Below are 15,283 nucleotides of genomic sequence, written 5' to 3' on the forward strand. Positions count from 1 at the left end.
AATTATCAATACTTTATTGCTAAAAACTTTATTGCTAACCATCATCTGAGCGAGTTGCAACCTTTTTGCTGGTAGAGGGTCTTGCCTCAGTGTTGATGGTCGCTTACTGATCAGGGGGTGATGGTTGCTGAAGGTTGGGGTGACTGTGACATAGTCTTAAAACAAGACAACGGTGAATTTTGCCACACTGATTGACTCTTCCATTCATGAATGATTTCTCTGTACCATGTGATGCTGTTTGATAGCGTTTCCCTCACAGATTTACCTTCAAAATTGGAGTCACTCCTCTCAAACCCTGCCACTGCTTATCAACTAAGTTTATATAACATTCTAACCCTTTGTTGTCATTTCAACAATCTTCACAGCATCTTCACTAGGAGTAGATTCCATCTCAAGAAACCACTCTCTTTGCCCATCCCTAAGACGCAGCTCCTCATCCATTAAATTTTTATCATAACATTCCAGCAATTCAGTCACATCTTCAGGCTCCATTTCTAATTCTGGTTCTCTTGCTATTTCCACCACATCTGCAGTTACTTCCTCAACTGACGTCTTGAACCCCTCAAAGTCATCCATGAGGGTTGGAATTAACTTATTCCAAACTCCTGTTAATGGTGATGATTTTACCTCTTTCCATGAATCATGAGTGTTTTTGATGGCATCTAGAATGGTCAATCCTTTCCAGAAGTTTTCAATTGACTTTGCTCAGATCAATCAGAGGAATAACTATGTATGGCAGCTACAGCTTTATGAAATGCATTTCTTAAAAGCTAAGACTTGAAATTGAAGTTACTCCTTGATCTATGGGCTGAAGAATAGATGTTGTGTTAGCAGGCATGAAAACAACATTAATCTCATTGGCATCTCAATCGGAGCTCTTGGGTGACCAGGTGCATTGCCATTGAGTAGTAATATTTTGAAAGGAATCTTTTTTCCAAGCAGTAGGCCTCAATAGTGGGCTTGAAATATTCAGTTAACCATGCTGTAAACAGATGTGCTGTCATCCAGGCTTTGTTGTTGCATTTAGAGAGCATAAGCAGAGCAGATTTAGCATAATTCTCAAGGGCCCTAGGATTTTCAGAATGGTAAATGAGCATTGGCTTCAACTTAAAGTCACCAGCTGCATTAGCCCCTAACAAGAGAGTCAGTCTGTCCTTTGAAGTTTTAAAGCCAGGCATTGACTTCTCTCTAGCTATGAAATTCCTAGATGGAATCTCCTTCCAATATGAGGCTATTTTATCTGCACTGAAAATCTGTTGTTTAGTGTAGCCACCTTCATTAATTATCTTAGCTAGATCCTCCGGATAACTTGCTGCAGCTTCTACATCAGCACTTGGGGCTTTACCTTGCTCTTTGATGTTATGTAAATGGCTTCTTTCCTTAAGCCTCATGAACCAACCTGTGCTAGATTCAAGTTTTTCTTCTGCAGCTTCCTCATCTTTCTTAGCCTTCATAGAATTGAAGAGAGTTAGACTTGCTCTACATTAGGCTTTGGCTTAAGGTAATGTCGTGGTTGGTTTTATATTCTATCCAGACCATTAAAACTTTCTCCATATTAGCAATAAGGCTGTTTTACTTTCTTATCATTTATGCGTTCACTGGAGTAGCACTTTTAATTTCCTTCAAGAATGTTTCCTTTGCATTCACAACTTGGCTAACTGTTTGGCACAAGAAGCCTAGCTTTTGGACTGTCTCAGCTTTTGACATGCCTTCCTCACAAAGTTTAATCTTTTCTAGCTTTTGATTTAAAGTGAGAGACATATGACTCTTCCTTTCATTTGAACACTTAGGGGCCATTGCAGGGTTATTAATGGGCCTAATTTCAATACTGTTGTGTCTCAGGGAATAAGGAGGCCAGAGAAGAGGGATAAAGATAGGGGAACAGTCAGCTGGTGGAGCAGTCAGAACACACATTTATTGATTAAGTTTGCCATCTTATATGGATGAAGTTTGTGGCACCCCAAAACAATTACAATAGTAACGTCAGAGATCACTGATCACAGATGACCATAACAAATATAAGAATAATGAAAATGTTTGAAATATTGTGAAAATTACCAAAATGTGACACGGACACAGGAAGTGAACAAATGCTGTTGGAAAAACGGCACTGAAAACTTGCTCAGTGCAGTGTTGCTACAAACCTTCAATTTGTGAAACATGCAAATTGTGAAATCTGTGAAATGCAATGAAGTGAAGCACAATAAAACAAACTATGCCTATATAGAGTTCTTGGGTAGGTAGTCTTTTTCTTTTGGTACTTGGAATGTGACATCTCACTGCCTTCTGGCCTCCATTGGTTCTGATAAGAAATCCACTGTTAATATTATTGAGGATCCTTTGTATATGATGAGCTGCTTCTCTCTTGCTACTTTCATGATTCTTTCTCTTTGGCTTTAATCAGTTTGATTATGAGGTGTCTAGGTTTGAATCTCTTTGTTATTCCCCATTTGGTGAGACAGCATTGTCATGTTTGATTTTTTGTTTCCTTTAGTTCTCAGAACATATTGAAAGTAGCTAATTTAAAGTATTTGTCTAGTTAGTCCAAAACCTGAGTTTTCTCAGGGACAGTTTCTGTTGATTGCTTTTTTTTCTTGTGTGTGAGCCAAATTTTTTTGTTTCTTTGCATCCATAATTTTTTGTTGAAATTGGAAATTTAAAATAACGTGGTGTGACAACTCTGGAAGTCAGATTTCTCCCCTCCTCAGGATTTGTTGTTGCTGTTTGTTGTGGTTGTTTGTTGTAATGACTTTTCTAAACTAACTTAGTAAAGTCTGTATTTTTTGTCATATATGGTCACTGACAACTCAGCTCAGTTCATTTATTAGACAGCTAATGACTGAAAAGAGATTTCCTTAAATGTCTGAAACCACTAAGTCCCACAGTTTTTGCTGAGGGGTTCTGTGTGTGTGTTGGGGAACTCCTTCAACACTCAGGCAGCTGACAACTCTGCATTAGCTTTTACTTCCTGCTTGTGCAAAGCTTCAAAGTCAGTCACAGGTGAGAACTAGAGCTTTTTTACATCTTTTCTGAGCAGGAACAGAACCCTGGCCATGAAAACAGCCCTCGTATACATGTAGCCTTCTAGATTGCCAGAATTATGTCAAAGCTTATTATTTCCCAGCTTTTCTTTTAAGCTTTCTGATTAGCTCACTCTTTACCCCAAATGTTATCTACTGTTTCAGGGAGCCACAATGTTAAAGAAGTGCCTCTAATTGTTTTTGACAAATGACCCTGGGGAAGAAGCTATGTTCCCTGGACAAGCTCTGAATCAGGTCAAATAAAGACAACCTTTGGAGTGGAGGATGCTGGAGAATGACCAGAAGCGTAATAATGACTCTTCTCTGGGAATAGGGCTTTGAAGGAGCCTCAATGCTCTTTTGCCCCCTCCCATGGCTATTAGGCTGCTGGTTTTCACTGTGACTGTGGGATTTGGGTTTTTAAGGCTACCATGGAGATGACAATAAAGCAAGTTAAAATGCAACAAAGCTGTTGTTCTGACAGCTGTTTGTGGTTTTTTGTTTGTTTAATAAACATGCTCTAGGTTGCTACAAGCTTCTGGTTAATTTCCAGAGTTATGAAAAAGTTGATTATGAAACTTTCTTTGCTAGCTTTCTTGTTGCTATTACAGAGGAGAGAATTTTCAGAGGTCCTTACTCTGCCATTTTCCCTGATGTCACTAAATCTCCATTTTAAAGTTAATTTTGTTTTGGGTAAATTTCATAATGTACTAAAATGTGTGTCTATGCCTTGAGAAACTGGTTATCCTTACATATAAATTATATTTTTCCTTATTAAAATGTAATTTTAAAAAAGGAGTTCTTTCCTGTTTCAAATATGACCAGAATTTCCTAAAGGGTAGAACTGTGAATAAGTCAGGGATATTTGGCCAAACCACTCATCTGCTTTATATATATGCCTGAGACCTAGATGGTTAAAGGGGCAGTGACTAAACTCTGCTTTCTGGGTCAACAATTACTAACATTAGATTTTTTGGTTTTGACTGCAAGCTCGACTTTTGGCTAAAGTCCCTGAAAATCCTCTTTTAACAGAATGCAGAGTCTAGATGAGCCCTGGACTGAAGAGGAGGGTGAGGGCGCAGACCACCCGTACTACAACAGCATTCCAAGCAAGATGCCTCCTCCAGGGGGCTTTGTAGATGCTCGACTGAAAGCCAGACTCCATGGTCCTGACACAGCCCAGGTGAGTCTTATACCTTTTCCCTTGGATGGTGGCTAACTGAACTTTCCTTTTGCTTTCTTTAACTATATTTTCAGGTCCAGACAGAAAAACTCACAAACTTTTCCCCCTTGAATTTCACAAAGCAGACAAGTAGGGGAAGCTTTTGTTTTAACGTCAAATGCCTTGGAGCTATACTGTGATTCCTGAGTCTGGGAGTTCCCTCTTCATCCTAGCACAAATCCCATTCTACTGTGAACTTAATGAGGAAAAGAGAGAGTTCAAGACTTCTAAAAGGCCTGGGGTGCTTTGGGTTCTCTGAAAGGAGAGTGGATGTAAGCCTTTAACATGAGATTTTTTTGAGTTTTTCTGTTTTGCGCATTTCCCTGATTTTCCCTCTAACTCGAAATTCTAGTAAGGCATTCGTTTTCTAGAGTTGTGGTATCTCCATGATATCTCTTCGTTATAGGGAATTTTTTATGTCACCTACCTTATGTGAATGACAATGACACCAATGAAAGTGGCAAATAACATTGAAACCAAGTGTCAGTAGCTCTAACACTGAGAAGGAATCAGCAAGGTGGACTTGCCAAGGCATGAATGGTTATGGATGTATGTGCTGGGTGGGAAGTGTGTTCTGACACATAGATAATCTTTAACTGAAATCTATTTTAGGTCATGTTGAGTGATGTGGCTACACGTAAAAGAGCTCAATTTATGGTCACACTTAGGGAAGGGATGTGGGGGGTAATGAAAACAGGGGGCATTTGTAGTTTTGATGAGATACAGCCTCTTCCTCACACCCACACAAACTTACTCCCCAAATCTTAATGCCAACCGAGAGGCATGAGGGGAAAATTGGGTGTAATAGGCATGCAATCCATTGGCCATTGAAGGCCCTTCTACTGTACTATGGCTTTTAAAGATGCAGAAACAAGAAGAGGATGCCTTTTTCACTCTGTGTATTTATATATGTCTATAGTTTGCAGGAAAAGAGCAAACTTACTACCAGGGGAGACACTTAGGAGACCCGCTTGGCGAAGACTGGCAGCAAACACCTGTGAGGCAAGGTGAGAGGCAAGGCGAGGTGGACAAGAAACATAAAAAATACTTTTCGAAAGTGATGTGCTCCCTAGTGGGTAGTTCCTCTCCTGTGGAGTGGCAGAGTGACCCACTGGAAATACCTGCTGTGGGTGTGGCTGCAGGTTGCCAGCCAGATCATACAAATAGAAATAATGGCTGTTGGGCATGTCTGAGGGCACACATCAGATGATGCCGCCCCTGGCACCAGGACCAGCTCACTGCCCCCACCCGCCCCAGTGCTTCCTGCACCCTGAGACTTTCCTCCTAAGGCCTTTCTCTGGCAGGAGGATTTGACTGCCCAGGGGATGAGGAATTCACCTCCCCAGGGGCACCTGCACCCATTTCAAACAGGGCTGGCTTGGGAGATTGTGGGGCATGCTTTGTGTTGTCCCTCAGCTCCCCAGCAGGGCTGAACCCCGGTGGCTCCCAACAGTAGCTTGTAGCTTTCCGCTCCTTGCCTCACCCCTGCCTTCTCTCTCCAGGGTCAGCTTCAGGAAGAGTAGAGCAATGCCGGCCCTTGGCAGAGATAGTACCAGGGATACAAATCCCTCACAAGCCCTGGGTCCTGTCAGAGGACACTTCCACCTCTTATTCAACCTCTTAGCATGCACCTAACTCCCACATTAAAAATTATATGGCTATTGAAGGACCATTTAGTTTAAACTAACCACTAACATGTTTCTATTCTCCAGACAGTTATTTCTACACATACATATATGTGTGTGTATGTATACATACATTTTTAAAGTCTCTTTTAATTTTAAACTTTTTCCCACCTCAAACATTTCTATAACTTTCAATAGCTCTGGGGCCCTGAATACTAACTGTTCAGGGCCTGGAGGAGATGGAGTGACAAATGAGCTAAGATCCAATGTACACTTCTGGGTATAGAAATTTACATTTGTTGGTTTAACATTAAGGCTTTTCCATTCATTATTGACATTTGTTCTGGCGAGTAATTAACTATATATATATATATATATTTTTTTTTTTTTTTCTTTGCGGTACGCAGGCCTCCCACTGTTGTGGCCTCTCCCGTTGCGGAGCACAGGCTCCGGACGCGCAGGCTCAGAGGCCATGGCTCACGGGGCCAGCCGCTCTGCGGCATGTGGGATCTTCCCGGACCGGGGCACGAACCCGTGTCCCCTGCATCGGCAGGCGGACTCTCAACCACTGCGCCACCAGGGAAGCCCTTGACAATATATTTTTAAAATATCCCCCGATGAAAGAATTTCATGTCTTGCCTGCCCCAGCTGAAAGATGACCCATCCATACTGCCCAGCCAGTAATCCCTAAAACCCAGTCAGTACACCACATGGCTCTATCTCAGAATAGGATGGAAATAGCACATTAAAGTTATAACTTTGCCAGAGGAACTTTTTTTTTTTAACATTTTTCATCTTTGTTCTATACACATTTAAAAAGTATTATACAGCAATTGTGTACATAAACATATAACTGCTAAAGATTAAAGGAGACACATTACTTACATGAGATACTTACTCTATTGAAAATTCACCAGGTTTATTTGAAAATGAGGTCTTTTTTTATGTTCAAGTTATTCCAGCCAGATCAAAAACAGACAATGTAAGAAGTTCACCAGGGCAAAAATGAGCACAGGTTCTTGTGTAAAGAGAATAAATAAATTTCAAGTTCTTATTTGTAAGCAATAAATATATTTTCCATAGAACAAATACAAATGTTCCTTATTGACCTGCTGGCAGCCATTTCCCTTAAATGAAACTGAACTCTGGGTACCAACACCAGGGAGGGTGTGTCTCCCTGCCCCCGACTCAGCACCTGCCAATGTCTTAAGTGGGAAAGGGCTGTCATCAGCAACTTATTCATTGGGCTTTTGATCTTTTTAAAGATTAGTTTGTAAAGTTGTTTTTACAGTCTGAGTTGTCTGCAGTTCATACAGACATCTGAATGGAAGATAGTCATCACTAAGCCACGACTTGTAGCGCAGGAACGGCCAGTGATGCATAGAAACCACGTCCAGGGAGAGGAGTAGACACAGCTCAGGAATTTGTGGAGATGCTCTCCAGAGACGGGATTTTCGCAGGACACCTGCATTCTCACGCTTACAGGCCAGAGACAGTGGTGCTGCCAAAAGTCCTTTAGTGGGCTCTTGGGAAAGCTCCCAAAGCCCTGAACCCACTCTAGCCAGCTGGATTGAGCTGACTTCCACAGCCCACCACCTGGAGAGGTGACCTCTCTCCAGGCCCAAGGCGATCTTGAGAGTGTCTGTGGAAGCCTGTTAGAAACAGTGATCCCATACAAAGAATGGGATAGTGGCTCAAGCAGGGCGACACCCTTCATTTGCCTCAGGCAACAAGAGCAGGGACAGCCTGACCCTGCCTTAACAGAGTCTTGGTCCAGTTGGGAAGTCCCACGAAGGCACAAGCCTGACTGTTTTAGAAGGAAGGTGCCTCATTCATTAGGAAGTAGCTTTCTAATAAAATGGGGTCACAGCACCTGCACTGCATTTCTAATGGAGTTAACATATGAAGCATTCCCCTACACTTAAAAAAAGAACAATGAAAATAAGGCCTGTTGTTCTTCTGCTCAGTTATTTTGATCTCAGTCCTTTGTAAAGGGGATGAGGAGGCTGAGGCAGCTTCTGCAGCAGGTGTGCCCCCCCCCCGGCTCCCCCCAGCCCGGGTCAGAGGCACCTAGGGTCTTGGTAAGGCTCCTAACCTTCATGGCGTCCATCATCCTGGGCCAGTAGGTCCCATTTTGACAGGGAGGAGTGGAGAGCATCCTAGCAGAGTAAAACAGGGTGTGAGAGGGTCAGAGAGGAGACTTAATGGATGGGCATCTGAAACAAGGATCTTCTTATGAATGGGCTAAAGGAACTTTTCTGTGAATCACTGGGTAGCTTAACATGAATAGCTTTACGATCAGAAGAGAAAAGAGGGCTGTTTTCTTGTTGCAGGGTCCTTGGACATCTACAGCATGCCGGAAAGGAAATCGCATGTGGCCCCTACGGGAGAAGCCCCCACCTATGTCAACACCCAGTGCATCCCGCTGCAGGCTGGGCTGGCCACGGGCAGCAGTGCAGAAAGCAGCCCACGGAAAGACCTCTTTGACATGAGTGGGTTTCCATCTGCCACTGGATTTTTCTCTTTCGAGGCTGTTTTTTTACATTGTCTTTTGTTTGAAATCTGTGCAATTACTGAATTTTCTTCTGGTGGGGTTTTGATGAATGACACTGATTAGCTGTATTTTTCTGGGTTATGATTGAGCTTTTCAAGGCTTTGAACTTGGCCAACCCCTGCTTTGGAATTACAACCTTCTCTGCAGTCCAGAGGCAAAGCAGCTTCCCTCTTTTTTTTTTTTTTTTTTAATTAATTAATTTATTTGGCTGTGTTGGGTCTTAGTTGCAGCACATGGGATCTTCGTGGTAGCATGCGGATTTCTCTCCAGTTGTGGCATGCGGGCTCCAGAGCACACGGGTTCAGTAGTTGCAGCATGCAGGATTAGTTGCCCCACGGCATGTGGGATCTTAGTTCCCCGACCAGGGATCGAACCCACGTCTCCTGCATTGGAAGGCGGATTCTTAACCACTGGACCACCAGGGAAGTCCCCCCACCCCCGTTTTACAATTGACTTTGCTCTTGAAGATCGTATTGAGACAAATGATATACATAAATGCATTCATTTATTTATTCACTTAGGTATTAATTGGATATTGTGTGCCAAATACTGTATCAGTTTTAAGGATGCCAAGATGAAATGGCTTGGCCCCTGTTTTCATAGAGCTCCTAGTCTGTTGAACAAGACTAACACATAAGCAAGAAATTGTAATATACCCTCTTGTTTGCCTACATACACTCACTTTCCCTCTCACTTTTTCTCTTTCTCTCTCCCCTTCTTCCTCTCTACTGAACACCTACCATGTGTCAAATACTAGTCTACTTACTGGGGATATACAGGAAAACCAAATAGACAAAGTCCCTACTCTCATGAAGTTTAAATAACCACCATGTGTTACAGGTAGTGACAGGTACTCTGATGAAAAATAAAACGGGATAAGAAGAGCAACCCCAAACTCCTGTTGATTGCACTGTAGTATGATGTGTACCATGGACCTCTGTTTGGCATACAGATTGGGAAAAATAAATCACCCATGATTAATGAAAGTGTAAATTGTTGTTAAGGAATTTTGAAAGAGCTTCCCAAGCTCACAAACAGCTTTACATCCCCGAATTTCTTTTTCAATTTCCTTGAGAATTTTACAGGCTGAAGAGGGAAGGAGAGGAGACTAGCACTTAGTGAGTTTCTACCACGTGGCTAGGTGCTTATTATTTTATTTAATTTTTGCAATAGTCCTACGGGTAGATATTATTATTATTACCATTTTATAGAGGAGGAAACAGAGAACCCTAGAGGTTTGGTAACTTCACTGCTGGTTCACCACATACAATACATACCTGTTATTGTATGTGGGTTAGGACAGGGCTGAGTGCTTTTATAAACAGGCTGCACCATGACAACAAAAGTCTATTTTTCCCCAGAATGGGACACTGGACTCCCATTCTGATTTTAAAAATCACCAGAGCCAGAAGAACTGTGGAATCATCTCGTCTAATCTCTTCATTTAAAAAAATGTGGAAATAGCCTAGGAGGTATGAAGCAACTTCTCAAGATGCAGAGCAAAGTGGTAGCTCCAATTGTAACGATATCTCCCAACTTCAGTTTAGTAGTTGTATTTATGGTCAGACAATTTTCACTGTTTAATTTAGTCAATATACCAGTGACTCTTGGCCCCAGAGCCTGAGGAGAGTTAGATTTGGCTGGGGTTTGAGATGGGAAAAATGAAAGCCAGACCTCCCTTTTTTCATCCATCAATTTCTACTCCTACTCCCAAAACTAGAGAAGGGGAAACCGAAAGTATAAAGAGCCCTGGAGAGGCTAGTATCTATTGAAAAGTATGGAAAAGTAGACCTAGCACTCTGTGTTTATCTTGAACCACTACAGCTGAATAATGATGGCGGTAGTGGTGCTGTTAGTGATGGTGATGGTACTGATGGTGGTGATGATGGTGGTGATGGTGATGAGGGTAATGATATGGTGAAGGTGATAATAACGATAAGATGGTGATGGTGGTGATGGTGATGGTGATGATGATGTTGTGGTAATGGTGATGGTGGTGATGATGGTGATGGTACAGAAACAGAATACAAATTTTCAACTACTCCAGGTAATCAGGGAAAAAGTAGAATAAAAAGAGAAAATCTACAAACATAATTTTAGCCCATAGTGTTAACCCCTTTTTTGCCCCAAATCTGTAAATCATTTAACAAGTGTCAAAATGATTTAGTTTTGGTTTCATTTATTCACTTCACTTCTGCCCATTCTCTACCAACATTTAGCAAACTGGTCTGATTTTACAGCACTCACTGAATACTTATTGGTACAAACTATGTCCCAGGAACAATGTTGGACTAGAGGGATGTAGCTGTGCCCAGGAGAGAACCATTCTTGTTCTTGTGGTGCTTGCATTGTAGTAGGTTGGCAGTGGGGTCCTAGATAATCATCACAACACCTTACACTTGTGTGGCACTGTGGGCATTTTTCAGAGTGCTGTTGTACATATTGCCTTGTTTGAAAATCGAACATTGAGATTTAATTAGTTGAGCCTGGTGACTTCTCTTACCGCTGATATTTGTGGCTCTTAGAGCCATGGCCTGCAGTGAGAAGTATGTTCTGAAGGGCATAAAATCAAGCTCAATCTCAAACACTCACACAAGAGCCTTTTTCTACAGGGAAACAAGTGAAGATCAAGGGGAGGTAGAGCTCCTAGCCTGGGGCAAGTCACACAAAAGGCACCCAATAAATGTCAGTTTTCTTCTCTTTTAAGAATTCACCTAATACAAAAATTTTGAAAGAAACATTTGTTGGGCTGGGTTTCAGTTTTGCATGAAATCAAGACCTTGCCACTTGTCTTTTCCTTTGTGTATTTTCTTTGGTATTGGCAGGTTTTTATTCAGAAGAGAACACATTTGTTGAAGAGGCTAGCCAATAGTCCAGAGAAAGTAGATGGCATGTAATATTCATGGCCTCTTGCAGCGTGCAAAAATGGAGTCATTCTAACTAGTGAGGCAAAGGGTGTGCTTGAGTCTTTGGCACAAGACACAATGCCCAGCTGTCTTGGGAAAGCAGACTCATCAGAATGAGTCATGCCAAGATTTGGGCTTTGCTTTCAAATGCTTGTTATGATGAGTCTTGTTGTATTACCAGCCAGTCATTTTTCTCTACTTCTTTTTTTTCTGGTAGAAGTTGCCTTTGCATTTCCAGCCCTCACATTGTACTGTTTATCATTTGTTCTCCTTGGGATTGACGTGTTGCTGGCAAATGTTGTTGGCAGAACCTTTTGAAGATGCTCTCAAGAACCAGTCCTTGGGGCCTGTGTTGAGCAAGGCAGCCTCCGTGGAGTGCATCAGCCCCGTCTCACCCAGAGCCCCGGATGCTAAGATGCTGGAAGAGCTGAAAGCAGAGCCTTGGTACCAAGGGGAGCTGAGCAGGAAGGAGGCAGAGGGGCTACTGAAGAGAGATGGAGACTTCCTGGTCAGGAAGAGCACCACCAACCCAGGCTCCTTTGTCCTCACTGGCATGCACAATGGCCAGGCCAAGCACCTGCTGCTCGTGGACCCAGAAGGCACGGTGAGCACAGGGCGGAGTGTGGCCGGCACTGGGCAACCTCCCTCCGACAGTCTACCCTGGGTCACTGCACTGGGGACCACTTTCTCTCCTCTACTCACATATGCCTGCTGAGTCCTGACGGTCACTTCTCCAGGGCCCTGGAGACCAGGCCCAGAGGACTTATGCTTTCAGGCCAGAGCCAGGCTACAGGAGCCCATGGTCAGGACCCCCTGTGCAAGTTACAAAACTTGGAAATCCCCAGGGCCTGGGTTGAAAGGTTTAATTCTCATGTTCTTTAAAATAAATACAAAAACTGAGAAAGTTTTCCTTTCAGATATGTTCATAGTGGACAAAGAAGTACAGGGCTCCTGGGCTTTTAATATTTACCTCAAATATCTCTACAAGTTGAATCACCAGTTTTTATTTGTAGGTTATAAAATGTGATGAAGCAGTAAGTAATCCTCCTATTAATTAGCCTCTTGCTTTCCCACCCAGAGAAGTAATACCTCATGACAGTGATTTTGGCACTTCCTGGCAGTACAGTTGTGTCTGAATAATTCTATGGGGTTGACTGAATATACCATCTTTCAGTCAATAAATAAATTTGACTTCACCCTGGCACAGTCCAAGAATTACTAAGTTTAATAAATGTAGTTACCTTAGCCTAACCATTGAGTAAATTCCAGGATTGTTGTTTAAAATTTTTTTATCCAGTGAAAACAAAGCAGCAGGTAGAGTTATCTCAATAGTGGTTAAGAACATTGCATTTAAAAAAAAATTATTGAAGTGTAGTTGATTCACAATGTTGTGTTAATTTCTGCTGTACAGCAAAGTGACTTAGTTATGCATATATATATATATATATATATATATATATATATTCTTTTTCATATTCTTTTCCATTATGATTTATCACAGGATACTGAATATAGTTCCCTGTGCTATACAGTAGGACCTTGCTGTTTATCCATTCTATATATAATAGTTTGCATCTGCTAAACCCAAACTTCTAATCCTTTCCTCCCCAACCTCCCCTTCCCCTTGGCAAACACAAGTCTGTTCTCTATGAAGGACATTGCATTTTTTGATTGACAGGTAGGGATGAAGACAGTCTTCAGTTGAACTTGGACACAATTTAACTGTGTGTGTTTGGGGAAAGAGGCGGTGTTACCTGAGATGATTTGTTGCCTCAGGTGTCTAGACTAAGTTGCCTGCACACCTCAGCTCCCTAGACCTCTGCACCTTCTCTTCTCTTCCATTCTCCAGCTGGGCAACCACTCCCCATGAATGTAACATATATCCAATTCACCTTCTTTCGTTGTGTGGATTTTTTTTACATATATGCACACCAGGGAAAATACATATTTTGTGTTTGTGTGTTTCAGAAATTTGCAAACAAACATGATGTTATTCCACAAATCATTTCTTTCTTTTTCCCTTTGGTACATGTTTTTAAGATCTGTCAGTAGTGCCTTCCGTATACTGAATTGTTACTTGGGTGGGCCATCTGGGGCTCACTGGATACACCATCTGCACATCACTTCCTGAGCTCTCTTGTGAAACATTGAAAAACTGAAGGTGCTGCAAACCTCGTGCCTGTTTCCCCTGCACCTGGGATGGTCTCTCTGGGGCATATCCCAGGAGTGTTTGATCATAGGGTGTACATACACTTAATGTCATCAGGGGTTGCATCTGCTTCCAGAATGGCTGGGCTACTGACAAGTGCAGCAGCAGAGCGTGAGGGTCCCACGCTCACCCTTTCTCTATCTAGTTTTGCTAATCTGGTGCGGGTGGGGAGTGAAGTGATGTCTCATTGTTTGCTGTGCAATTCTTTGATTTCACTTTAACAGGTTTCTCCATAAATTTTATGTTCCTATCTTTCCTCCATGTTTCTCTTTTAATCTTCTTATTGGGTTTTCTTGAGTTTATTCCAGCAATAGAATCTCCATATGTACTCTCCCACATCTTCACCTATCAGATAGTTTTGTCTGTGACATTCTTCATCAGATAAAAGTCTGTTTTGGGGGAATGTAGCTGAATCCATCAATTTTCCCCTTTATGCTTTATAGTTTTGAGTTTTAAAAGGTTTCTCACCTACAAATCACAGATGTACGGTACTCTATATTTTCTCCTACTAGCTTTATTGTTTGTCTTTCACATTTACCTTTCAATTCCAACTGAAGTTACTTTGGAAGATGATATAAGATAGGACCCAACATTTTAAAAATCGCCATGTAGTGAGCCAATTCTCCCGTCACTATTTACCAAGTAATTCACCTTTTCTCTGTGGTAGTGATGCTCCCTCTATTACACACTAAGCCTCTGTGTCATGGGTCTGTTTCTGGACTCTCAGTTTTGTTCTACTGATTTGACTGTCTGTTTCTTGTGCAAGTTCCATACTGCTTTAGTCATTACGGCCTTAAACTGTCTTAATATCTGGTGGTGTGCGTCCTTCCTCTTGAGTCTCCTTTTTATAAGTTGTCTTAGCTATTCTCAGACCTTTATTCTTTGTACTGATTTTAGATTCATTTTATCAAGTCACCAAAAATACATGCTGGGGTTTCGATAGGACTTGCACTGAATTTACAGATTAATTTGGGGCGAGCTGACATTTTTCAATATTAAATCATCACCTCCATGAACATGGCATGTCTCCACTTATTTAGTTATAAGATGTCTTTTGTTAGAATATTAAAATTCTCTCCAGAAAGTTCTTCTGTTTCCATTGTTAGGTTACTTCCTAGGGATAGTTTTAGTTCTTGTTGTAAGTGGTATGTTATTTTTGATCACTTTTTCTCAGTAGTTGTTGCTGCAGGGAGAGGAAAGTAGTGTGATCTTGAGCCTGGAAATTTTGCTGAGTGTGGTCGTTTTACTGGACCAGCGGTCGTTGCCATTGCAAACACTGAGTTTTTTCGCCTGCCTTCCAATCCCAGACATTAGAGGACACCTTTGAGCATTGGCCAGGAGAGGGCGCCCTTGTTCAGCTTCCAACCTGAAGGAATGTTTGAGGTATTTTTCCCTTAAGGATGATGTAAGCTTTTGGTAGATGTCCTTATCAACCTAAAAGACTTCATTCATTCATTCACTCAACAAATGTGTACTGGATGACTACTAATCCAGGCATTGTTTTTGGCACCTGGGATATGTCCATGAGCCAGTTAATAAAAGGGCAATCTCTGCTCTCATTACCTATTTATACATATTAATTGACCAACTACTTTTATCATGTATAGGTGTTGAACTTTATCAAATGCTTCTTCAGCAGATTTTGAGATAATACCATGATTTTTTTCCTAAAGTCCATTCATGTGGGAAATTACACAGGTAGATTTTTCTGATGTTGCATCCTGGCATAAACCCTGCTTGGTCTTGA

General features: G+C 41.8%; 1 protein-coding gene across 1 annotated transcript in view; it reads left to right on the forward strand.

Annotated features, from left to right (window-relative positions):
- SHC3 (SHC adaptor protein 3) overlaps positions 1-15,283 on the forward strand; it is a 140,958-nt gene that overhangs the window by 107,114 nt on the left and 18,561 nt on the right. Inside the window, exons 8-11 of the mRNA XM_089912927.1 lie at positions 4,053-4,203; positions 5,162-5,261; positions 8,201-8,359; positions 11,636-11,931. Of these exons, the coding sequence (XP_089769053.1) occupies positions 4,053-4,203; positions 5,162-5,261; positions 8,201-8,359; positions 11,636-11,931 (706 nt within the window). The remainder of the gene's footprint in view (positions 1-4,052; positions 4,204-5,161; positions 5,262-8,200; positions 8,360-11,635; positions 11,932-15,283) is intronic.

Source organism: Delphinapterus leucas, chromosome 6 (genome assembly GCF_059928025.1).
Source record: "Delphinapterus leucas isolate spDelLeu-1000000601 "Yukka" chromosome 6, BTC_Dleu_Yukka2, whole genome shotgun sequence".
NCBI classification, from domain to species: domain Eukaryota; kingdom Metazoa; phylum Chordata; class Mammalia; order Artiodactyla; family Monodontidae; genus Delphinapterus; species Delphinapterus leucas.